Source organism: Coregonus lavaretus (genome assembly GCF_964263955.1).
Source record: "Coregonus lavaretus genome assembly, chromosome: 5".
In the NCBI taxonomy this organism is placed as follows: domain Eukaryota; kingdom Metazoa; phylum Chordata; class Actinopteri; order Salmoniformes; family Salmonidae; genus Coregonus; species Coregonus lavaretus.
The window spans coordinates 75,516,817-75,544,073 of record NC_139992.1 but is presented as its reverse complement, the minus strand read 5'-3'; the positions used below and the strand labels follow the sequence as shown (position 1 = coordinate 75,544,073).

At 44.1% G+C, this 27,257-nt stretch overlaps 1 protein-coding gene across 1 annotated transcript in view; it reads left to right on the top strand.

The window, feature by feature from the left end:
• Positions 1-1,098: 1,098 nt before the first annotated feature.
• Positions 1,099-27,257, top strand: part of LOC311129408 (vertebrate ancient opsin-like) — a gene marked incomplete at both ends in the record, with an annotated part of 57,061 nt that continues 30,902 nt past the window's right edge. Inside the window, one exon of the mRNA XM_084161691.1 lies at positions 1,099-1,465. Coding sequence (XP_084017817.1) covers positions 1,099-1,465 — 367 coding nt within the window. The remainder of the gene's footprint in view (positions 1,466-27,257) is intronic.

Genomic DNA, 27,257 nt, shown 5'->3' with positions numbered 1-27,257 from the left:
AGCGTCAGACAATAGTTTGATGAATCCTGCAGCTCACAGCATGTCCAGAATGATTTATTTTGGATGAACTTACCCGTTTTCTAGCTCGAATTCTGCTGTTACAGAAAGGTTTATTTCCAGAAGCTCTCTCTCTCTCTCTCTCTCTCTCTCTCTCTCTCGCGCGCGCGCGCTCTCTCTCTCTCGTGACGTAAGATCTGGCTATAATAAGCTGTACGGTGCTCGCCCAAGGAACCGAGGACTCTCGCGTGTCCTGACTGCTCACTAAATTCAACAGTAGCAAAGGAGCACGGTACACAAGAACTGAAGCTGGGATTTATATCATAAAGACAAAAGAAAGGCACATTTTAGAGTCGCCTGGCCAATTAAATTATATACTCTATTGAACACAATCATAATACTGTAGGCTAAATCTAAATTCCATGTGAAATATTTGGTAAGAAATCTGCCAAGTTAAGATAAACGGTTAGTGCACGCTTAGTGTATGTGGGTCAGCAATAATATAATGAGAAATAATCAATCATGTATTTTTGTAATTTCCTAGCAAGTGGTTACAGTGTGCAAGACACATTAAGCACCACTCGAGACTTGTGAATGAACTGCAAAGCCTGCGCGTAACGGCGATGGACACCGGGGACCAGCCTCGCTGAACACCCAGGGATTGCCTTGCGCCATCGCCTTGCAGTTGAGATATCACATCCTCCAACCTTCACTAGAGTTGATGGGACAGAATATCATCACGTCTTTTGTGAACTGCACTTGTAACAACGTTATATAAAATAAGCGTACACTTTTTTCCCAACCGATGCTAAAAGCTGGACAGAACTACAGCACTACTGGATTTTTTTTTTTTACCTTAAAATAATATTCGACAAATTATATTTCACCGTGATTAACAGCGTAGATTACGCGACCAGCTGTACTTGTAGGCCTTAACCGAGGTCTGGACATTCCGGGGAAGCGCTGACGCCGGCGGCGAGATAGAGAGAGACATGTCCAGGTAATGATGGTGTGAGTTCCGTGCGCACTGCCTGCCCCAACTTAGCCAAACTTCCCCCAGCCAGAGTAATATGAAGCTAGCCTTCGTGAACAGCAACCAGGATGATTTATGATCTGGCTGACCTCAACTATAGCTACAACGTCAGCGACGACCCGTTCAGCTTCCTCGACCGGGAATGGAGCGACACTCCGAAAGAGACACTCTCCAGGACGGGCTTTATCGTGCTCTCCGTGTTTCTGGGCTTCATCATGACCTTCGGCTTCCTCAACAACTTCGTCGTACTGCTCCTCTTCTGCAAGTTCAAGAAGCTGCGTACCCCGGTCAACATGCTCCTGCTCAACATCAGCGTGAGTGACATGCTGGTGTGCATGTTCGGGACCACGCTGAGCTTTACCTCCAGTATCAAGGGAAAGTGGCTCCTGGGGCGCCACGGCTGCTTGTGGTACGGATTCATCAACTCCTGCTTTGGTGAGTTGGTCGGATACCTCTCTAGCCTGTAGCCTATAAAGGCTCACTGCATGCGCTGTGAGTGAGAAGGTAGGGCTGCTGTATATTTAGACAATGAATGGAACTTTAAACTTTTATCATCGTTAAATCCTTCAAGTGTCATTTCATAGTCGTAAAACAACTCTCATGGATGGTGTAGCCTGCCCTATTCATCGTTTATTTAACTGACAGCGCTGCAAGAATTGGAATAGCTCCGGTAACTAAATCACTGGGTAGCAGCTGCTCATACTCGAATTAAGTTTTAAGAACATTATTTTAAATGTCTTCAAATAAGTTATTTCCACATAAATGAATAGCTAACCAACAAGATGTTTCCTAAATGTGTCCCCAACTTGTCACAATGTGTCAACGGATATTTCGAGTTTTATTTCGGGAGAGTTTGTCTCTGCATCGATGTCAAGATGCGTAATGTGCGTAATAGTAACGGTACCCACTAAGCTACAGTTGTTTCTGATGGTGAGACGGGGGTGTAGTGGTTTGAAACGCTCTAACGCAGAGCAGGATAGTTAAAACGCACTGTGTAGTGAACACAAAGAAGGCACAGCATACAATGCCATAACGCACTGTATACCATTAACGAACACAATGCATTGTGTAATACGAACATAGAAGACAAAGGCTATATACACTAAAGCATAATAATAATAGGCCTAATTGATTGGATTTATATATACATGTTAACAAACATTTAAATATATATATATATTTTTTATTCTCAGTCAGCAGAGCCGAGGTTACTGTCCTCAGTAGGCCTATTCTCGCAGGGATCACAACAACACAAAAGTTCCTTATGGACTAAAGTTAGAGCTCTGACAAGCACGTAAGACTTTAGAGTTCCTGTAGAGTAGAGGGGGGTTGAATGTTTAATTCTGACGTGAGACTGTGAGACCTAGTTGGTTTCTGGCAGCAGCTAAAACACACACACACACACACACACACACACACACACACACACACACACACACACACACACACACACACACACACACACACACACACACACACACACACACACACACACACACACACACATACATGCATACATACATACGTACACACATACACACACGGTAAAACACACACGTACACACACACCACACCTGCACTGTAAAAATAAAGAATGTACTGGAACATTTTTTTCGGACAATTTCTATTATTTTACAAAGCTAATATCTGTATATACAGTGCCTTGCAAAATTATTAATCCCCTTGGCGTTTTTCCTATTTTGTTGCATTACAACCTGTAATTTAAATATATTTTTATTTGGATTTCATGTAATGGACATACACAAAATAGTCCAAATTGGTGAAGTGGAATGAAAAAAAGAACTTGTTTCACAAAATTCTAAAAAATTAATGATGGAAAAGTGGTGCATGCATATGTATTCACCCCCTTTGTTATGAAGCCCATAAATAAGATCTGGTGCAACCAATTACCTTCAGAAGTCACATAATTAGTTAAATAAAGTCCACCTGTGTGCAATCTAAGTGTCACATGATCTGTCACATGATCTCAGTATATATACAGTGGGGAAAAAAGTATTTAGTCAGCCATCAATTGTGCAAGTTCTCCCACTTAAAAAGATGAGAGAGGCCTGTAATTTTCATCATAGGTACACGTCAACTATGACAGACAAAATGAGAAGAAAAAATCCAGAAAATCACATTGTAGGCGTTTTAATGAATTTATTTGCAAATTATGGTGGAAAATAAGTATTTGGTCAATAACAAAAGTTTCTCAATACTTTGTTATATACCCTTTGTTGGCAATGACACAGGTCAAATGTTTTCTGTAAGTCTTCACAAGGTTTTCACACACTGTTGCTGGTATTTTGGCCCATTCCTCCATGAAGATCTCCTCTAGAGCAATGATGTTTTGGGGCTGTCACTGGGCAACACAGACTTTCAACTCCCTCAAAAGATTTTCTATGGGGTTGAGATCTGGAGACTGGCTAGGACACTCCAGGACCTTGAAATACTTCTTACGAAGCCACTCCTTCGTTGCCCGGGCGGTGTGTTTGGGATCATTGTCATGCTGAAAGACCCAGCCACGTTTCATCTTCAATGCCCTTGCTGATGGAAGGAGGTTTTCACTCAAAATCTCACGATACATGGCCCCATTCATTCTTTCCTTTACACGGATCAGTCGTCCTGGTCCCTTTGCAGAAAAACAGCCCCAAAGCATGATGTTTCCACCCCCATGCTTCACAGTAGGTATGGTGTTCTTTGGATGCAACTCAGCATTCTTTGTCCTCCAAACACGACGAGTTGAGTTTTTACCAAAAAGTTATATTTTGGTTTCATCTGACCATATGACATTCTCCCAATCCTCTTCTGGATCATCCAAATGCACTCTAGCAAACATCAGACGGGCCTGGACATGTACTGGCTTAAGCAGGGGGACACGTCTGGCACTGCAGGATTTGAGTCCCTGGCGGCGTAGTGTGTTACTGATGGTAGGCTTTGTTACTTTGGTCCCAGCTCTCTGCAGGTAATTCACTAGGTCCCCCCGTGTGGTTCTGGGATTTTTGCTCACCGTTCTTGTGATCATTTTGACCCCACGGGGTGAGATCTTGCGTGGAGCCCCAGATCGAGGGAGATTATCAGTGGTCTTGTATGTCTTCCATTTCCTAATAATTGCTCCCACAGTTGATTTCTTCAAACCAAGCTGCTTACCTATTGCAGATTCAGTCTTCCCAGCCTGGTGCAGGTCTACAATTTTGTTTCTGGTGTCCTTTGACAGCTCTTTGGTCTTGGCCATAGTGGAGTTTGGAGTGTGACTGTTTGAGGTTGTGGACAGGTGTCTTTTATACTGATAACAAGTTCAAACAGGTGCCATTAATACAGGTAACGAGTGGAGGACAGAGGAGCCTCTTAAAGAAGAAGTTACAGGTCTGTGAGAGCCAGAAATCTTGCTTGTTTGTTGGTGACCAAATACTTATTTTCCACCATAATTTGCAAATAAATTTATAAAAAATCTTACATTGTGATTTTCTGGATTTTTCTTTCCTCAATTTGTCTGTCACAGTTGACGTGTACCTATGATGAAAATTACAGGCCTCTCACATCTTTTTAAGTGGGAGAACTTGCACAATTGGTGGCTGACAAAATACTTTTTTTCCCCACTGTACACCTGTTCTGAAAGGCCCCAGAGTCTGCAACACCACTAAGTTAGGGGCACCACTAAGCAAGCGGCACCATGAAGACCAAGGAGCTCTCCAAACAGGTCAAGGACAAAGTTGTGGAGAAGTACAGATCAGGGTTGGGTTATAAAAAATCAGAAACTTTGAACATCCCACGGAGCACCATTAAATCCATTATTAAAAAATGGAAAGAATATGTCACCACATAGGAGCTCTCCAAACAGGTCAAGGACAAAGTTGTGGAGAAGTACAGATCAGGGTTGGGTTATAAAAAATCAGAAACTTTGAACATCCCACGGAGCACCATTAAATCCATTATTAAAAAATGGAAAGAATATGTCACCACAACAAACCTGCCAAGAGAGGGCCGCCCACCAAAACTCACGGCCCAGGCAAGGAGGGCATTAATCAGAGAGGCAACAAAGAGACCAAAGATAACCAGCGGAGATTGGAGTATCTGTCCATAGGACCACTTTAAGCCTTACACTCCACAGATCTGGGCTTTATGGAAGAGTGGCCAGAAAAAAGCCATAGCTTAAACTTAAAGAAAATATAAGCAAACACGTTTGGTGTTCGCCAAAAGGCATGTGGGATACTCCCCAAACATATGGAAGAAGGTACTCTGGTCAGATGAGACTAAAATTGAGCTTTTTGGCCATCAAGGAAAACGCTATGTCTGGCGCAAACCCAACACCTCTCATCACCCCGAGAACACCATCCCCACAGTGAAGCATGGTGGTGGCAGCATCATGCTGTGGGGATGTTTTTCATCGGCAGGGACTGGAAAACTGGTCAGAATTGAAGGAATGATGGATGGCGCTAAATACAGGGAAATTCTTGAGGGAAACCTGTTTCAGTCTTCCAGAGATTTGAGACTGGGACGGAGGTTCACCTTCCAGCAGGACAATGACCCTAAGCATACTGCTAAAGCAACACTTGAGTGGTTTAAGGGGAAATATTTAAATGTCTTGGAATGGCCTAGTCAAAGCCCAGACCTCAATCCAATTGAGAATCTGTGGTATGACTTAAAGATTGCTGTACACCAGCGGAACCCATCCAACTTGAAGGAGCTGGAGGAGTTTTGGCTTGAAGAATGGGCAAAAAGTCCCAGTGGCTAGATGTGCCAAACTTATAGAGATATACCCCAAGATACTTTCAGCTGTAATTGCTGCAAAAGGTGGCTCTACAAAGTATTGACTTTGGGGGGGTGAATAGTTGTGCACGCTCAAGTTTTCAGTTTTTCTGTCTTATTTCTTGTTTGTTTCACGTAAAAAAATATTTTGTATCTTCAAAGTGGTAGGCATGTTGTGTAAATCAAATGATACAACCCCCCCCAAAATCCATTTTAATTCCAGGTTGTAAGACAACAAAATAGGAAAAATGCCAACGGGGTGAATACTTTTGCAAGCCACTGTATCTGTTAAAAACATGCTTTGAGCCACTTCTTTTTCACTGTAAAACCTTTTTTTCAGATGTATACATATATCAGCTCCGTATATTGAACGGAGAGTCAGTAGGCAGGTTTCCATTGACCCAGGTTTATTCGACAAAAGCGATGTTGCAAAAAAATAATTGCGACGTTTTGTGCAAACGGCAGATATAGGAGACATTTTCGAAAGATCGCCAACATTTTTATCCATTCGACGGGGTAGATTTGTTTTTGTCAAACTTTCTTAATTGTAACAAATGATGATGGAAACTGTTTTTCTAATAAATTGTGATTGCGAATCATTTTGAAGGTATGTGGGGCACGTGATGTCACCGCTTAACTATAAAGTTCAACTCCACATTTAATTCTAAATGTCTACTGCTTGCAAAATAAAAAATGTCAACTATAAAAATAATGTTTCTTTGCAGGACAAGGATTGTCCTAACTTTCAAGAATGCCTGAATTGCTTCGCCTTGCCTTTCTGGTTGGCTGGCAAGTTTCACCATCCTATTATTTCAGATCTGCAGGAGTACAAGTTTCACCATGGTACCGACTGTGGCGATAAGTTGGCACATGTGAATTATTAGAATATGGTAAATATTAGTCAATAATTACATTCTATCCATGCTGGTTTTTGCGGGCTACCTGAGACATGAAACAGATAAGTGGGAGGGCATACAGGCAGTCGCCAATTTATTAATGCGCAATTCGCAATTTGAATTGTACTGGTAATTTTTTGCCAGTACATTTTCCATTTTTATATGGAAATCTTGTTAAAATAAGGCTCCCTCCGTGTATACAGCAAATTCTCCAGTGTTAAATCACCACACTACTTAGTGTAAAGTCTTAGTTGCATATTTCCCAGAGTGCCTTGCCTTTCGAGTGAATTGTAGAGTTACCACCCATGACTGTATTTGTTAGTGACAGACACATGGTTGTTGCACTCTGGGAAATATGCAAATAAGGCTTTTAGTGCTGACAATTAACTTACATGTATTTTTTCCCCCAGTTATTAAACAACTAATTGACCGACGTTAGGACAACGACTCCCATTGTTAGGGCGGAGACGTTATTATTTGTAGCTCAGTTGGTAGAGCATGGCACTTGTAACGCTAGGGTAGTGGGTTCGTTTCCCGCGACCACCCATACGTAAAATGTATGTACAGTTCAAGTCAGAAGTTTACATACACCTTAGCCAAATACATTTAAACTCAGTTTTTCACAATTCCTGACATTTTAAATTTAACTAGCTACTTGCTATTAGCCACCATTAGCGGTTTTCACCATTGTCCATGGCCTGCACTATCTACCAGCCAGCTCTAGCCTGGACTATTATTGGCCAGCCTGCACTGTCTGCAAAGCGCGCTATCGACCAAGAACATATCGGATTTTCTGCCGGAATCACTGAATCACTGGACCTTAACACCGGATCATCGAAACTAGCTAGCTGCAACCAAATGGATGTTGTTGGCTAATCACCACCGCCCCCGAAGTAAGCACCAGTTAGCCTTGAGCTAGCCTCGAGCAAGGCCCATCTCCCGGCTATCTACCTTTCTGTCAACCGGACGGGACCTCCTAGTGTCGACACGGAGCCCCGCCGATCCATCACGACTGGTCTGCCGATGTAATCGTCTGATGTGGTTTCAACAGGCTTCCCGTTGCGACGACCAGGAAGATCCATCTGCTAGCCCCGGCCCGCTAGTACACGCAATCAACAGCCGTGCTTCCTGCTCGCCTGTGCTGTAGCAGCCATTCGATCTGCTCCCGTACTCACCTATTACTGTTCACTGGACCTTATTATCACTCAGCTGCACAGCTGATGCCTGCTGGACTGTTCCTTTACACGGTACCCCCATCCTGTTTATCTGTCCTGTTTATCTGTTTAGCCTCAGCCCAAACTTTCGTCGCCATTACCAGTTGTTGTCTTAGCTCTCTCGAATAACACCTGTGATTGCTTTATGCCTCTCTCCCATGTCAATATGCCTTGTCTATTGCTGTTCCGGTTAGTTCTTATTATAAAATGTCACTGTAGAGCCCCCAGTCCCGCTCAACCAGCCTCAGAGAGCTCCTTTGTCCCACCCCCCATACACACGGAGACCGGCTCAATCGGTGCCTCCAGTGATGCTAATCTCTTTCATCGTCCTCTGTAGCTCACGGCGCTTGTAACGCCAAGGTAGTGGGTTCGATCCCCAGGACCACCCATACACACAAAAAAAATATATGCACGCATGACTGTAAGTCGCTTTGGATAAAAGCGTCTGCTAAATGGAATATTATATTATTATTATATTATCGTTACCCAACGCTTAGGTTTACCTCCACTGTACTCATATCCTTCCATATTCTTGTCTGTACATAATGCCCTGAATCTATTCTACAACGCCGGAAATCTGCCCCTTTTATTCTCTGTACCCAACGCACTAGAAGACCAGTTCTTAAAGCCTTTAGCCGTATCCTTATTCTACTCCTCCTCTGTTCCTCTGGTGATGTAGAGGTTAACCCAGGCCCTGTAGCCCCCAGTATCACTCCTTCTCCCCAGGCACTATAATTTGTTGACTTCTGTAACCGTAAAAGCCTTGGTTTTTTGCATGTTAACATCAGAAGCCTCCTCCCTAAGAATGAGTTACTCACTGCGTTAGCACACTCCGCCAACCCTGATGTTCTAGCAGTGTCTGAATCCTGGCTTAGGAAGACCACCAAAAACTCTGAAATTTCCATCCCCAACTACAACATTTTCCGTCTAGATAGAACTGCCAAAGGGGGCGGAGTTGCAATCTACTGTAGAGATAGCCTGCAGAGCTCTCTCATACTATCCAGGTATGTGCCCAAACAGTTTGAGCTTCTACTTCTAAAAATCCACCTCTCCAGAAATAAGTCTATCACTGTTGCCACTTGCTACAGACCCCCTCAGCCCCCAGCTGTGCCCTGGACACCATATGTGAATTGATTGCCCCCCATCTATCCTCAGAGTTTGTACTGCTTGGTGACCTAAACTGGGATATGCTTAACACCCCAGCCGTCCTACAATCTAAACTAGATGCCCTCAATCTCACACAAATGATCAAGGAACCTACCAGGTACAACCCTAAATCCGTAAACATGGATTTTTCACCATGTTTACCTCATAGATATCATCCTGACTAATTTACCCTCTAAATACACCTCCGCTGTCTTCAACCAGGATCTCAGCGATCACTGCCTCATTGCCTGCGTCCATAATGGGTCCGCGGTCAAACGACCACCCCTCATCACTGTCAAACGCTCCCTAAAACACTTCAGCGAACAGGCCTTTCTAATTGACCTGGCCTGGGTATCCTTGATGGATATTGACCTCATTCCGTCAGTAGAGGATACCTGGTTGTTCTTTAAAAGTGCTTTCCTCTCCATCTTAAATAAGCATGCCCTATTCAAATAATTCAGAACTAAGAACCTAACTAATAGCCCCTGGTTCACCCCAGACTTGACTGCCCTTGACAAGCACAAAAACATCCTGTGGCGTACTGCATTATCATTAGAACAGCCCCCGCGATATGCTACTTTTCAGGGAAGTCAGGAACCAATATACACAAGCAGTTAGGAAAGCAAAGGCTAGCTTTTTCAAACAGAAATGTGCATCCTGTAGCACTAACTCCAAAAAGTTTTGGGACACTGTAAAGTCCATGGAGAGTAAGAGCACCTCCTCCCAGCTGCCCACTGCACTGAGGCTAGGAAACACTGTCACCACCAATAAATCTACGATAATCGAGAATTTCAATAAGCACGGCTGGACATGCTTTCCACCTGGCTACCCCTACCCCGCCCCCCCCCCCCCCAAAGCCCCCCCCCCCCCTACAAATCAGCTGGGCTAAACAATCTGGACCCTTTCTTTCTAAAATTAGCAGCCAAAATTCTAGCAACCCCTATTACTAGCCTGTTCAACCTCTCTTTCGTAACATCTGAGATCCCCAGAGATTGGAAAGCTGCCGCAGTCATCCCCCTCTTCAAAGGGGGTGACACTCTAGATCCAAACTGTTACAGACCTATATCCATCCTGCCCTGCCTTTCAAAAGTATTTGAAAGCCAAGTTAACAAACAGACCAATGTCCATTTCGAATCCCACCGTACCTTCTCCGCTATGCAATCTGGTTTCCGAGCTGGTCATGGGTGCACCTCAGCCACGCTATAGGTCCTAAACGATATTATAACCGCGATCGATAAAATACAGTACTGTGCAGCCGTCTTCAACGACCTGGTCAAGGCTTTTGACTCTGTCAATCATCGCATTCTTATTGGCAGACTAAATAGCCTTGGTTTCTCAAATGACTGCCTCGCCTGGTTCACCAACTACTTCTCAGATAGAGTTCAATGTGTCAAATCGGAGGGCCTGTTGTCTGGACCCTTGGCAGTCTCTATAGGGGTGCCACAGGGTTCAATTCTCGGGCCGACTCTATTCTCTGTGTATATCAATAATGTCGCTCTTGCTGCTGGTGACTCTCAGATCCACCTCTACGCAGACAACACCATTTTGTATACATACATTTACATTTACATTACATTTTAGTCATTTAGCAGACGCTCTTATCCAGAGCGACTTACAGTAAGTGAGTGCATACATTATTATATATATATATTTTTTTTCATACTGGCCCCCCGTGGGAATCGAACCCACAACCCTGGCGTTGCAAACACCATGCTCTACCAACTGAGCTACATCCCTGCCGGCCATTCCCTCCCCTACCCTGGACGACGCTGGGCCAATTGTGCGCCGCCCCATGGGTCTCCCGGTCACAGCCGGTTACGACAGAGCATGGATTCGAACCAGGATCTCTAGTGACACAGCTAGCACTGCGATGCAGTGCCTTAGACCACTGCACCACTCGGGAGAGTGGCCCTTCATTGGACACTGTGTTAACAAACCTCCAAATGAGCTTCAATGCCATACAACACTCCTTCCGTAGCCTCCAACTGCTCTTAAACGCTAGTAAAAATAGCCTCCTTCACCCAACTCAGCAAATTGGATGTAGTCTATCACAGTGCCATCCGTTTTGTCACCAAAGCCCCATATACTACCCACCATTGTGACCTGTAAGCTCTCGTTGGCTTGCCCTCACTACATATCCGTCGCCAAACCCACTGGCTCCAGGTCCTCTATAAATCACTGCTAGGCAAATACCCGCCTTATCTTAGCTCATTGGTCACCATAGCAACACCCACCCGTAGCATGCGCTCCAGCAGGTATATCTCACTGGTCATCCCCAAAGCCAACACCTCCTTTGGCCGCCATTCCTTCCAGTTATCTGCTGCCAATGACTGGAACGAACTGCAAAAATCTCTGAAGCTGGAGACTCTTATCTCCCGACTAACTTTAAGCATCAATTGTCAGAGCAGCTTACCGATCACTGCACCTGTACACAGCCCATCTGTAATTAGCCCACCCAACTACCTCATCCCCATATTGTTATTTATTTTGCTCATTTGCACCCCAGTATCTCTATTTGCACATCTTCTTCTGCACATCTATCACTCCAGTGTTAATACTAAATTGTAATTATTTTGCACTATGGCCTATTTATTGCCTTACCTCCATAACTTACTACATTTGCACACACTGTATATAGATGTTCCATTGTGTTATTGACTGTATGTTTTGCTTTATCCCATGTGTAACTCTGTGTTGTTGTTTTTATCGCACTGCTTTGCTTATCTTGGCCAGGTCGAATTTGTTCTCAACTGGCTTACCTGGTTAAATAAAGGTGAAATAATAAAATTAAAATATCCTAGTAAAAATTCCCTATCTTAGGTCAGTTAGGACCACCACTTTATTTTAAGAATGTGAAATGTCAGAGTAATAGTAGAGAGAATGATTTATTTAAGCTTTTATTTCTTTCAACACATTCCCAGTGGGTCAGAAGTTTACATACACTCAATTAGTATTTGCTAGCATTGCCTTTAAATTGTTTAACTTGGGTCAAACATTTCGGGTAGCCTTCCACAAGCTTCCCACAATAAATTCCTCCTGACAGAGCTGGTGTAACTGAGTCAGGTTTGTAGGCCTCCTTGCTTGCACACGCTTTTTCAGTTCTGCCCACACATTTTCTATAGGATTGAGGTCAGGGCTTTGTGATGGCCACTCCAATACCTTGACTTTGTTGTCCTTAAGCCATTTTGCCACAACTTTGGAAGAATGCTTGGGGTCATTGTCCATTTGGAAGACCCATTTGCGACCAAGCTTTAACTTCCTGACTGATGTCTTGAGATGTTGCTTCAATATATCCACATAATCTTCCTTCCTCATGATGCCATCTATTTTGTGAAATGCACCAGTCCCTCCTGCAGCAAAGCACCCCCACAGCATGATACTGCCACCTCCGTGCTCTACGGTTGGGATGGTGTTCTTCGGCTTGCAAGCAACCCCCTTTTTCCTCCAAACATAACGGTGGTCATTATGGCCAAACAGTTCTGTTTTTGTTTCATTAGACTAGAGGACATTTCTCCAAAAAGTGTGCAGTTGCAAACCGTAGTCTGGCTTTTTTATGGCGGTTATGGAGCAGTGGCTTCTTCCTTGCTGAGCGGCCTTTCAGGTTATGTCGATATAGGACTCGTTTTACTGTGGATATAGATACTTTTGTACCTGTTTCCTCCAGCATCTACACAAGGTCCTTTACTGTTGTTCTCGGATTGATTTGCACTTTTCGCACCAAAGTACGTTCATCTCTAGGAGACAGAACGCGTCTCCTTCCTGAGCGGTCTGACGGCTGTGTGGTCCCATGGTGTTTATACTTGCATACTATTGTTTGTACAGATGAACGTGGTACCTTCAGGTGTTTGGAAATTGCTCCCATGGATGAACCAGACTTGTGGAGGTCTACAATTGTTTTTCTGAGGTCTTGGCTGATTTCTTTTGATTTTCCCATGATGTCAAGCAAAGAGGCACTGAGTTTGAAGGTAGGCCTTGAAATACTGTCACGCCCTGACTCAGGGGAAGCTTAAATGTTGAGTCAGTGTGTGTATGTTCTATGTTGGGTATTTCTATGTTGGTGTTCTATTATGTGTATTTCTATGTTGGCCGGTGTGGTTCCCAATCAGAGGCAGCTGTAGCTCATTGTCTCTGTTTGGGTACCATACTTAGGCAGCCTATTGGCACTAGTGGGTTGTGGGATCTTGTTCCGTGTTAGGTATGTTGTTTGTGTACCTTGGACTTCACGTTTCGTTTCTTGTTTTGTCGTTGTGTTTAATAGTCAAATAAACATGTATGCATATCACGCTGCGCCTTGGTCTGACCCGTTGATGAATGAACGTGACAGAAGATCCCACCTAACGAGGACCAAGCAGCGTGCCCAGGAAGAGCGAATTGCCATGTCATAGGTGGGCAAATTGTGGTCATGGGAAGAGATATTCGCGGGGTAGATGCCCAGGCAGGAGAGGAGCAACGGCAACACGGAAGCCGGCCGAGGAGGAGGCCCGAGAAGCAGCCCCAATAATTTTTTTGGGGGGGGCTAAAGGGGTGGTCGGGGAGTGTGAGAGAAGAGCCCCGACCACTGCACCCAGTTGGTTTTCAGTTTGGGTCCCTACGACCTTGGGAAGAGGAGTGGGAACAGTATTATACTGAGGAGTCGGAGGATGACGACGACGACGACGAGTTTCTGTTCCCTAACTCGTGGGGGCTCCCGGAGGAGTCCTCACAGGAAGAGGAGTGCCGACGACGGAGACCCGAGAGGCAACCCCAATAAAAAAAAAATTGGGGGGGGGCACACGGTGTGGACGAAGAGGCAGCAGGAGGCCACGACAGGGCGGATCTGCAGGTTAGGAGAGGAGGCCACCATGTTACGGGGGCTATTGGTTCAGAGGGAGCAGGAGTTATTCGGTCAGAGGGAGGCGCTACAGGAGGCTAAAAGGGAGAAGGAAAGTGTAGAGGCACGGCGAGAGGAGCTGGTTAGGCAGCAGAAGGAGCGGGGGTTAATAAAGGAACCCAGGCCCGCTCCTCGCACCAAGAAAGTGGTGCGTGTCGCCAGTCCGGTCCGGCCCGTTCCTGCTTCCCGCACTAAGCCAGTGGTGCGTGTTCCCAGTACGGCCCGACCCGTTCCTGTCCCTCGCACCAAGCCAGTGGTGCGCGTCGCCAGCCCGGCCCGGCCTGTTCCTGCCCCTCGCACCAAGCCAGTGGTGCGCATCGCCAGCCCGGCCCGGCCTGTTCCTGCCCCTCGCACCAAGCCAGTGGTGCGCATCGCCAGCCCGGCCCGGCCTGTTGCTGCCCCTCGCACCAAGCCAGTGGTGCGCGTCGCCAGCCCGGTCCGGCCTGTTCCTGTCCCTAGCACCAAGCCAGTGGTGCGCGTCGCCAGCCCGGCCCGTTCCTGCTCCCCGCACCAGGCCAGTGGTGTGCGTCGCTAGTCCGGTACGGCCCGTTCCTGCTCCCCGCACTAAGCCAGTGGTCCGCGTCGCCAGCCCAGTCCGGCCTGTTCCTGCTCCTCGCACCAAGCCAGTGGTGCGTGTGTCCGGTCCGGCACGGCCCGTGCCTGTTCCACCGGTGCCTGGTCCGGCACCGGTCAGCTGCTCCAGTCCGGAGCAGTCCGCTCCATCGGTGCCTGATCCAGCTCCGCTTAGCTGCTCCACTCCGGAGCCAGAGCAATCCGCTCCACCGGGGTCCAGTCCAGCTCCGGTCAGCGGATCCACTCCGGAGCCAGAGCAGTCCGCTCCACCCGTGCCTAGTTCAGCTCCGGTCAGCTGCTCCACTCCGGAGCCAGAGCAATCCGCTCCACCGGGGTCCAGTCCAGCTCCGGTCAGCGGCTCCACTCCGGAGCCAGAGCAGTCCGCTCCACCGGTGCCTGATCCAGCTCCGGTCAGCGGCTCCACTCCGGAGCCAGAACAGTTCGCTCCACCGTCGTCGGGTCCAGCTCCAGTCAGCGGTTCCAGTCCAGACCCAGACGTCAGCCCCTCTCCAGGTTCGGGGTCTCCCACACCAGGGTCCAGACAGGGCTTGGTACTTCGTGGGAGGAAGGAGAGGGCAAGCAGCGCGCCGAGGTCCAGACCAGACCAGGGGCGCAACAGGGAGGCGGAGAATTGGTGGTTGTCACGCCCGGAGCCGGATCCGCCTCCGAGGCGGAATGCCCACCCGGCCCCTACCCTGTTATGTTTATGTTGTGCGGTCGGAGTCCGCACCTTTGGGGGGGGTACTGTCACGCCCTGACTCAGGGGACGCTTAAATGTTGAGTCAGGGTGTGTATGTTCTATGTTGGGTATTTCTATGTTGGTGTTCTATTATGTGTATTTCTATGTTGGCCGGTGTGGTTCCCAATCAGAGGCAGCTGTAGCTCGTTGTCTCTATGTTAGGTTAGCTCTATTTGATAATGCATTTAATGTCAAAAACATATATCAAATATATTGTTGAATCGAACCGAAAAAACAAACCGACCTCAAAAAGTACAAATCTCTCAGCACTAAAGGCTTTACACTAAGCAGTGTGTTCATTTAACACTGAAAAGTGGGGCCTCCCGAGTGGCGCAGCGGTCTAAGGCACTGATCAGTGCTAGAGGCGTCACTACAGATCCGGGTTTGATCCCGGGCTGTGTCACAGCCGGCCGCGACTGGGAGAACCATGAGGCGGCGCACAATTGGCCCAGTGTCGTCTGGGTTAGGGGAGTGTTTGGCCAGCTGGGATGTCCTTGTCCGTCGTGCACTAGCGACTCCTTGTGGCGGCCGGGCGCATGCACGCTGGCTTCAGTCGCCAGCTGTATGATGTTTCCTCTGACACATTGGTGCGGCTGGCTTCCGGGTTAAGCGAGTAGTGTGTCAAGAAGCAGTGTGGCTTGGCGGGGTTGTGTTTCGGAGGATGCATGGCTCTCAAACTTCGCCTCTCCTGAGTCCGCACGGGATTTGCAGCGATGGGACATGACTGTAACTACCAATTGGGGAGAAAAAGGGGTAAAAAGAAAAGTGTGGACCTAGTGTTGATTTAACACTCTCAGTGTTGATTTGTGAATGTTAATGTAGAAAGAATTGTAGATTATGAGGAGCCTCCTGGGTGCAGTGCTTTATGAATATTGATCAGCTAACAATCAGACTGCAGTCTCTTTCTCTGCTGGCAAAGGGCTGGGTTGGGTTCTAAACAGAGGACTCCTAATTCTTTCCTGCCCTTGCTCCCTTCTTTCCTTCCCTTGCTCCCTTCAGTCCTGCCCTCGCGCCCTTCATTCCTGCCCTTGCTTGCTTCATTTTTTATTTTGCTCCCTTCATTTTTGCCCTTGCTCTCTTATTTCCTACCCTTGCTCCTTTCATTCCTATCCTTTCTCCCTTCCCTCCAACCTTGACAACTTGGAGGTATGAAACACGTGAATACTTGTACTACCATCCCGTCAGCCATTGAATAAAATATAATTGGTAGAAGGTGACAAATGGCAGAGTGAAGTGAACAAGTCTGAATGAGAGATTGAGCAAAAATTATGTTGGGGAACATAGCAATTTGAATGCACAGTATTGGAGTGGGAGAAGTACTTGATGGAAGAGGAAGTTCTCACTAAAGTAGAAAGGCATTCCTGTAGGGCAAATACATTGAATTCCTCATGTTGAATAGAGTTCTCTAGGAGGCAGTTGTTTACATAATTATACACATGTACTTTCTTCTTGCTCTGCTCCCCGCAGGCCAGTGTATATACCTGCTTCCTCAGATTAATATTTTCATGTTTCTGTGGACTTCACTTCCTTCTGCGCTAATGTTCAATAAATATGTGTCAGATATTACTTAACACAAACTTGGAGCAAGAAGTACATAAGTGAGATTGAAAAATCATTCAAGGCAGTGAACCAGCAAATGTTCTGTGCTGCAATGAAATTGATTTGCATTTCTACTACACATATACACACACATACACACAGCAGTTATCTAACTCAAACAAGCAGTGAATATCTCATTCTGCCAGAAGACCATTATATAAGGAATATGCTCTGTTATATCCATCTTTCTCATTATTCTCACTTCCACTATGACTGATTGGACGTTCTCTAAACACAGTGAACATTTCTTTGGGTCTGGCTGCTTTTTTGACTTGTCTACTCTCACTACTGTAACATGTCTGTCTGTGTTTGACGGGTCCTCACAGGGGGAACTGAGTAAAGTAGCGCCTCAAACTCCCAGCATGCCACGGAACATGATCTATAGTCAGAATAGGCTGTGTCATGCTAAAATTGAAATATGAAATATTTAATATTGTCATGAAGATGTAAGTTCGCTTTAAGAAACTGATTGTGTCTGTGTTTGTGTTACTATGTCTCTTCATCCCATCTATTTCTCTGCACCTCTTTTTCGACAGTTTATCTCACGCTACATTCCCCTCGCTCTTTTCTATCACATTCTTTTTCCTCTCCCTATCTGTTCTCTCTCCCAAAGTTCTAAAATGACTTGACACAATTTTTTGTAAGCCATGATAGCGCCTCTGGCCTATATTTATTTAAATCTTAAACCAAGCAAGAATCCAAATGCTTATTAGGAATGCTTTTGAACATTATTACCTGTTCAGAAGCAGCAATATGGCATTCATATCTAAAGTTGGCCAAACTCATATCTATTTATAACTCATGAACTGTCTCTTTTTCCACCAATTAGAACATTTCTTACTTCATCACTCCATACTCTCCACTTCCTCGCTCTCTGCTCTTTACAGCTGTACAATTTATTCCCAGTCCATTCTACGTCACACACACACATAAATACACACACACACACACACATAAATACACACACACACACACAACAAGCACACACACAGCCAGACACTGCAGGGATAATCTCTGTTTTCTACGACCAGATCATTGCAATACAGAGAGATCTCAGCTGCAGGGGAATAGATACGTCTCTATAATGACATTTTATGGCCTTAGATATTGACACTAAACCTCTTTCACCCAACTGTGGCAGGAAATACAGCTTTTTCAGCTTTATATCATTTTGGTGGAATTCAATCAAATTCGCACAGCAGGAGACCCGGCACTGCCAAAAAAATTACATTATTGCCTGCTCTACATCAAAGTTCATTGTGAGTAATCGGCGCGAGCCAGGCAGAAGAGACATGGGAGCCCTCCCCATCAAAGAGTGGCTGAGATGCGTCCTGGTTGTTTATTTCAGGGTATATTTACCTCATTTCAGGTGCAGGGTAATTAAAAAGCATACAAAAAGACATGAGAACACCCATACACTGCTTACATGCCCAGAAAGTTAATTAAGCAACCTGTGGATCACTGGTAACCCAACAAAACCCGACAGTGCTGGAGGATTTGCTGCACTAAAACTCTGAAAGCTTCTAATCAGAAAACAAAGAACTCTGTCTTGTGCAGTGTGAGTTACATCACTCCTTAGAGCAGAGTTATGCAGTCAGGAGAAATTAACATTGATAAGGACAAATAAACACATATCAACTTAAACAAACACCAATCAAACTTGAAGCGCAGTGTCACCCATCATTACTATTTAGAGAGAGAAGCTGTCGTTTAATATGTACCACGACTGATCTGCTGGTCTGAAGCCAATGTAGGTAGTTCAGCGTTACACAGTATGACAGAGTGCTCTGTATTAAGCATTATTATAACATTCAATGCAGTGCTGTACGCAGTTTTGTGAAGTATTTAGAAGTATTACGTACTCTCCTGCAGTATGACGCAGAATCCCCCAGTATTATGCAGTATTACTGTATGTATTAGTATTACGCAGTATTACACAGACTAATGACTAATATTTTATAGAGACTCACATTCTCTGTGGTTTCCTGTGTCATATCGTATGGATATATTTTATCTTTATTCGTTTACTTTTATTCATTCATTTTATAATCAGATATAACCACTACTTAGGTTTTGAAACCCCAGCCAATCCTCTAACACCCCCACCGGCCCTTTTTCTTAACATGGATCTCATGGAACATCCTGAAGTCAAGGATAAAGGGAGCAGGATAAGCAGGAAGAAATTGACTGAGCGGAGAAAACTGGATTGTTTTGGCAAAAATCTCTACTCACTCGTAGAATGTAAGAATGTGCCTGTCTGAGGCCCCCTTTTATTATGTAGGCATTGTGGTAATGATGATGATGATGATAATGATGATGACGATGCATCCATTGGCATTATTATTATCATTATCATCATCATAATCATTATCATCACTGACCCCTCAACTCTTTTGCCCTGGCAGCTGAAGTCTTGGACAGGAAGCTCCCTGATGAGTTAGCTGACTGGGGGCAGACTTTGGCTTTGGCTGACTGTGGCAGTTTCACAGAGATTAGGCTCGTTATTCAGATCATCAAACACACTCCGTATCTTCAGGTCTCTGGCAGACTACTTGGAGTAACCTTCAATTGTCCAACTTATAAATATTTTTAGTGTGTAAACTTTATATGCCCCATATCACAATTGACAGAGGCTCTAGGACATAATGCTATGGAATGTTTCTTTTTATGCTTTGATTTCCTGCATTTTCTGAAGCTCTCTTAGTCCTGCAATCGGGAAGGAAGCAAGAAACACTGCAACGAAAAAGCTTTGATTGATGGTTTGGGGCTCTTGGTTGAACAGTTGACTTGTTCGCTGTTATGGTGAGCAGTGGATTGCCAACAATAGTCAATGTGGGTAAAAGACAGAAGTACAAACAAATCGTATTTGTATTTATTAGGGATCCCCATTAGCTCGTGATAAGGCAGCAGCTACTCTTCCTGGGGTCCACACACATTAAGGTACTTACATCACACATAAAACAAAAAATAAAAAGTACATTATATAACATTATTACACCACTACATATCTACAATACAAAATGTATAATAACACCATACAACAATATTACAATGTACGTGTGGGTAGAGTGCGTGTGCTAGCGTGTGTGTGTATGCGTGTGTCTGTACCTTTGTGTGTGTCTCTTCACAGTCCCCGCTATTCCACAAGGTGTATTTTTATTTGTTTAAAAAAATCTGATTCTACTGCTTGCATCAGTTACCTTATGTGGAATAGAGTTCCATGTAGTCTTGGCTCTATGTAGTACTGTGCGCCTCCCATAGTCTGTTCTGGACTTGGGGATTGTGAAGAGATCTCTGGTGGCATGTCTTGTGGTGTATGCATGGGTGTCCGAGCTGTGTGCTAGTAGTTTAAACAGTCCCTCTTTGTGGCACCTGACCACACGACTGAACAGTAGTCCAGGTGCGACAAAACTAGGGCCTGTAGGACCTGCCTTGTTGATAGTGTTGTTAAGAAGGCAGAGACTGCACTTTATTATGTACAGACTTCTCCCCATCTTAGACCATGACAGTTTACAATCTAGGGTTACTCCAAGCAGTTTAGTAATCTCAACTTGCTCAATTTACACATTATTCATTACAAGATTTAGTTGAGGTTTAGGGTTTAGTGAATGATTTGTCCCAAATACAATGCTTTTAGTTTTTTTTTTATATTTAGGACTAACTTATTCCTTGCCACCCATTCTTTTATTTTAATTGAAACTTTATTTAACTAGGCAAGGCAGTTAAGAACAAATTCTTATTTACAATGACGGCCTACCCCGGCCAAACCTCCCCTAACCTGGACGACGCTGGGCCAATTGTGTGCCGCCCTATGGGACTCCCGATCATGGCCGGTTGTGATACAGCCCGGGATCAAACCCGGGTCTGTAGAGACGCCTCTAGCACTGCAATGCAGTGCCTTAGACCGCTGCGCCACTCGGTCCCCGTTCTGAAACTAACTGCAGCTCTTTGTTAAGTGTTGCAGTCATTTCAGTCGCTGTAGTAGCTGACGTGTATAGTGTTGAGTCCTCCACATACACAGACACTCAAAACCAGTGGCATGTCATACTATGCTTGCTGCTTATACATTCTAACCAACCTCATAGCTGCTTCTTTCTTAACACACCCGCTAGAAAGGATGGTACACTGAGGACACAGCAGTCTATTACACTCTTGTAATTAGTGGTGACTCGAGGAATCCTGGAGATCCTCAAGGAACCCCTGGAGAGCTATTGCTAGTCAATGGTTCATAAATACAACTTCAGTTAGTTGAGGGGTTCTTGGAGGAACCTTTAATAGTTCATTGTAGCAACGGATTCCTGGAGGAACCCTGTAGAGGAGGCGTGGCTTAGTACGGGCTTTAGGATATATATTTTCTTGGCCCCCTGTTAGAGTAAATGTCATTCCTGTTCATATGTTCTGTTGTATTGACATCACATGTTTAGGTTGAACACTGACAGTTTTGTAGCTTCAATGAGGCTGACAGAATTGAATGAGTTCCGAAAGCCATGCCTCTAATAAGCCACGCCTCCCATCTCTACAATATATTATTAAACATTTTCAAAATTGAACCCCTCCCATCACAAAAAGGTTCCGGTTTGAACCTTTACACAGGGGTTCCTCGAAGACCCTTTTCAGAGGGGCTCCTTGAGAAAGGTTTTTGCACTGGAAGGGTGCTAAAAGGTTCCTCGAAGAACAAAACGCTCTTCAGGGAACCTTTTTGCACTGGAAAGGTTCCGCCGGTGTGGCAACCCAAAAGGTTCTTCCAGGCACCTTTACTTCTATAGGAGATTAGTAATGAAGAGGAGAGACTGCCTGGAATACTTGAGGCTGAATCTGCTCACCAGGATGTAGAGCCACTACTCCTGCTACTACTCTGTCTCTTCATGTCTCTTTGTTTTACCAGGCGTCCCAGGGGTTCTCAGTGGCTCGTCTGTGTTCAGAGTGATAATGAGCTTTTAGCAGAGTGCCGAGCAAACTCTAACACCTCCCGGGACGACTCTGAAATCTCAACATCACATCTGTCAAAATAGATGACGGGAAGCTTTCACTTAAGTCTTTTTTTTTTCTCGCCCTTTTTTTCTTAGACGGAGGACTATGTGCAGTAGTGGAAAAAGTACCCAATCGTCATACTTGAGTAAAAGTAAAGATACATTGATAGAAAATTACTCAAGTAAAAGTGAAAGTCACCCAGTAAAATACTACTTGAGTAAAAGTCTAAAAGTATTTGGTTTTAAATATACTTAAGTATCAAAAGTTAATGTAATTGCTAAAATATACTTAAGTATCAAAAGTAAAAGTAAAAGTATAAATCATTTCAAATTCCTTCCTGACCGGTGAGTGTATAAGGCTTCATCAACTCTGGGCACCTACACAAAAGGGCCATGTCTACTGCTCTGATAGAGTAATCCAAACCATCTGAGACAGAATTTGGAGGACTTTACAATGAACACACAACTTTTACTTTTACTTCATTACATTCCTAAACAAAATAATGTACTTTTTACTCCATACATTTTCCATGACAACCAAAAGTACTCATTATATTTTGAATGCTTAGCATTCCAATTCACGCACATATCAAGAGAACATCCCTGGTCATCCCTACTGCCTCTGATCTGGAGGACTCACTAAACACACATGCTTCGTTTGTAAATTATGTCTGAGTGTTGGAGTGTGCCCCTGGCTATCCCAAAAAAATTAAATAATAATAATAATAATATCAAATGGTGTTGTCTGATTTGCTTAAGATTATTCAGCAAACCAGACAGCATCATTTATTTATTTTTACGGATAGCCATGGGCACACTCCAACACTTTTTGTTGTTGTTGCTTGTTTTGCATGTTATTTTGGCATTAATACGTGTCACATATCAGTTTGCAAACAATGTAACAAAAAAAATGATTGAGTTAATAAAGCTGCATACAAACATGGTCTCTTTTTTGCTTTCTTGAGTGCTTTCTGTGGTGGTGGGGCAACCAGCAGAAAATACGGAGCATAGGGGTTGGTAATGTTCTCTAGTTGCGCCGTGATTGGCTCAGTGTTCTGTCACTCATGGGGACACTACGTCACCGCAAAATCTACGGGGAGAGCTCCAAAATTCAAGCCCCTTGGGTGCTGCCATAGAGTCACATTAGAAGTGCCCATCCAAGAAGGCTCAAGGTCATTGGCCACAGATAAAATGACTTCAAATCACATTATATCTACATTAGCTTTGATTGGTCTGATCATGTCAACGTCATACTTTCAGTCATCATCATGAATCAAGTCGACAATCTACTGGCAAATCCTTTTCAATCCTTGTCATATGAAGAGAAATTATGAAGAGAAATTATAGATAAAACGTATCGGTGCTCATCAGCCATTGGACATAAACATTACATAGCAAGTTGGAAATCGCAAATTCAACAATGAGTGGTTTGGAAGGAATCAGTGGCTAGCTGCAATCACTAGCCTGCTATTCAGTGGAGTGGATATGTGGTCCAAGTCTGGGTTTAAGGATCTTTTTTCCAAGCTTAAAAGGATAAACATTCAACATTGGCATGCTGTCAATCCAGCATGACTTCTGCCGCTTTCAAAACAACTGGAAACTCGGAACTGGGAAATCTCAGAGTTCAATGAGTTCAAGACAACTGGGAACTCAGAAAAAAATGAGCTCTTGTCGTATCGGGTGAATGGTGGCAATTATTGCTGTCAACAAAGAGTCCGCTCAAGCTGCACCGTGTTAGAGGCTTTTATTAAAATCACGAGGTTACAGCATAAGTTACAGACCCGCGGTGTCTGGAGAACGGCGTCCCAGATTGCAATGGCCGTTCTAACCTTCTCCTTCGTTTAACCCCTACTTATAAACAATGCAAAAAGATGGGCTCCCTCTTCTGGCCAATCACCAGTCTCCCCTGTCTACAACACACTTCCTGTCTGTTGTATGTGGCGTTACACTAAAACATTCCCTCTTGATACTAAAATCAACATTCTTTCAGTTCCACTTAAAAACATTTAACAAAGGCATAATCCCAATACACGACACTCTGACTGGGAAAATATGTTTTGAACGGTCATCCAACTCGGAATTCCAAGTCGAGAACTCGGGCCTCTTTCTAGAGCTCCTACCTGAATATCACTAACGTCATGATTCAACCTTGTTTTTTTCTGACATCCCAGTTGTCTTGAAAGGACCATAAATCCAGAGAATACCAGACTTCGATGACAAAGTTTGATGACAAAATTTGCCCACGAAGGACCGCCGTGCCACCTTCCTGTTCAAGTGAGCACAGCACTACAAGGTGACTCCAAAAATGTATTGTATGCTGCTGCATAAATGATGTAATATGCCAGAGAGATATGTATACTGTAGCTAAGAAAGTAATACTAAGTGTATGTTGTGTAGTAAGCTGTTAGTAGCCCATGTGCCTCACCCTAATAATTTGGTCCCTTTTCCCCTCATAATTTAGCCTACGGTTCTAACTTGGTGGTGCATATGTAGCCTATAGCCTGTTTTAGAGAAATGTCATCATCAAATATTTTAAGAGCTTTTATTGTCTGCTTATACAGTGAGGGAAAAAAGTATTTGATCCCCTGCTGATTTTGTACGTTTATCCACTGACAAAGAAATGTTCATTCTATAATTTTAATGGTAGGTTTATTTGAACAGTGAGAGACAGAATAACAACAAAAAGATCAAGAAAAACGCATGTCAAAAATGTTATAAATTGATTTGCATTTTAATGAGGGAAATAAGTATTTGACCCCCTCTCAATCAGAAAGATTTCTGGCTCCCAGGTGTCTTTTATACAGGTAATGAGCTGAGATTAGGAGCACACTCTTAAAGGGAGACACCTGTCCACAGAAGCAATCAATCAATCAGATTCCAAACTCTCCACCATGGCCAAGACCAAAGAGCTCTCCAAGGATGTCAGGGACAAGATTGTAGACCTACACAAAGCTGGAATGGGCTACAAGACCATCGCCAAGCAGCTTGGTGAGAAGGTGACAACAGTTGGTGCGATTATTCGAAAATGGAAGAAACACAAAAGAACTGTCAATCTTCCTCGGCCTGGGGCTCCATGCAAGATCTCACCTCGTGGAGCTGCAATGATCATGAGAACGGTGAAGAATCATCCCAGAACTACACGGGGGGATCTTGTCAATGATCTCAAGGCAGCTGGGACCATAGTCACCAAGAAAACAATTGGTAACACACTATGCCGCGAAGGACTGAAATCCTGCAGCGCCCGCAAGGTCCCCCTGCTCAAGAAAGCACATATACAGGGCCGTCTGAAGTTTGCCAATGAACATCTGAATGATTCAGAGGATAACTGGGTGAAAGTGTTGTGGTCAGATGAGACCAAAATGGAGCTCTTTGGCAACTCAACTCACCGTGTTTGGAGGAGGAGAAATGCTGCCTATGACCCCAAGAACACCATCCCCACTGTCAAACATGGAGGTGGAAACATTATGCTTTGGGGGTGTTTTTCTGCTAAGTGGACATGACAACTTCACCGTATCAAAGGGACGATGGACTGGGCCATGTACCGTCAAATCTTGGGTGAGAACCTCCTTCCCTCTGCCAGGGCATTGAACATGGGTCGTGGATGGGTATTCCAGCATGACAATGACCCAAAACACACGGCCAAGGCAACAAATGAGTGGCTCAAGAATAAGCACATTAAGGTCCTGGAGTGGCCTAGCCAGTCTCCAGACCTTAATCCCATAGAAAATCTGTGGAGGGAGCTGAAGGTTCGAGTTGCCAAACGTCAGCCTTGAAACCTTAATGACTTGGAGAAGATCTGCAAAGAGGAGTGGGACAAAATCCCTCCTGAGATGTGTGCAAACCTGATGGCCAACTACAAGAAACGTCTGACCTCTGTGATTGCCAACAAGGGTTTTTCCACCAAGTACTAAGTCATGTTTTGCAGAGGGGTCAAATACTTATTTCTCTCATTAAAATACAAATCAATTTATAACATTTTTGACATGCATTTTTCTGGATTGTTTTGTTGTTATTCTGTGTCTCACTGTTCAAATAAACCTACCATTAAAATTATAGACTGATCATGTCTTTGTCAGTGGGCAAACTGTATACTGTATACTGAAGAAAAATATAAATGTGTTGATCCCATGTTTCATGAGCTGAAATAAAAGAAAAATAATATATATATATATATATATATATATATATATATATATATATATATATATATATATATATATATTTACTAGAACAGAATTAAGAGTTATGTGACTAATCCCAGTGGTCAATACAACCACTCTGTCACCGTCTGAACAGATCCCAATGAACCACTGTTAGTTCCAACCTCAAAAGGGTTCTGTATCTGACCTGAATTGGTTCTATCTAGAACCTTTTTCAGAGGGTTCTGCTTTAGTGACAAAATGCTTCTATTCATCTGTGCATTATTATATTTGTTGATGAAATAGGGCCCTGCTTGAATATCTCTACAATGTACAGTATATTTATTCCTCCATTCCTTTATATTAGAGTATTGGTGAAGGCATTGTTGGTTTGCAGGTTCCCACCTCATTGCTTTCCAGGGACGTCACCAGGACTGGGCTTTTTGGGCTTTAGCCCCGATTGATTTTGGGTCAGCCCCAAATCTTTTGTGCTGTTGCAAAACAAATACCAGTCAACTGAATGCACCACGTAGTTCATAGAGCCATAATCTTGTCCACCAGCCGGCTCTCTCTCTCGCTCTGTCGAACCGTCTGGTTTCACAGTGCCTCAGAATGGTACATGAATGAAAGCCTATGGCAGAAGCAGACGAAACAACCGCTGGTTTTAATTGGCTGATCTCTCAGTCCATCAACATCTAGCATTAGAACCTTCCCCTACATTTTTCAAATCAAGTGTTATATGTCACATGCTTCATAAACAATAAGTGTAGACTAACAGTGAAATGCTTACTTACGGGTCGTTTTCTAACAATGCAGAGTTAAAGATAAAAATATATAATAAAAAACTACACGTGACAACACGATCTTGTGAAATAAATGTGACAACATGGGGAGGCAAAATGTCCATGAATGTGTTACTGTATTTTTACAGCTAAATTAAGATGTTAATGTGAAAGGACTATATGATGCTGTATGCTGATTACTTGTGACTTTCAACCTCACTTGGAATTTGAACTCACAACTTCTTGGTTGCTAGCTACTTAACATTTCTGCTGTGCCACCAGGTCTGTGGACATAATGGAGATCGGCAATATATTTATTGCCAAGAATACACTTCTGCAATTTGCCTAAAGTTGCAGTAAAAATAAAGTAAATATATACAAAAACTTGAAGGTGTTATTTATATAAAATGACAGTATGCTGCTGTATTCTGATTTCAATCACTGTAAAATATTGTACTGTGACCCCAATTTGGACTTAATCTTAAATGGGATTTGTACTCATAACCTCTCGGTCGCCCCCTTGGCATTTTTCCTATTTTGTTGCCTTACA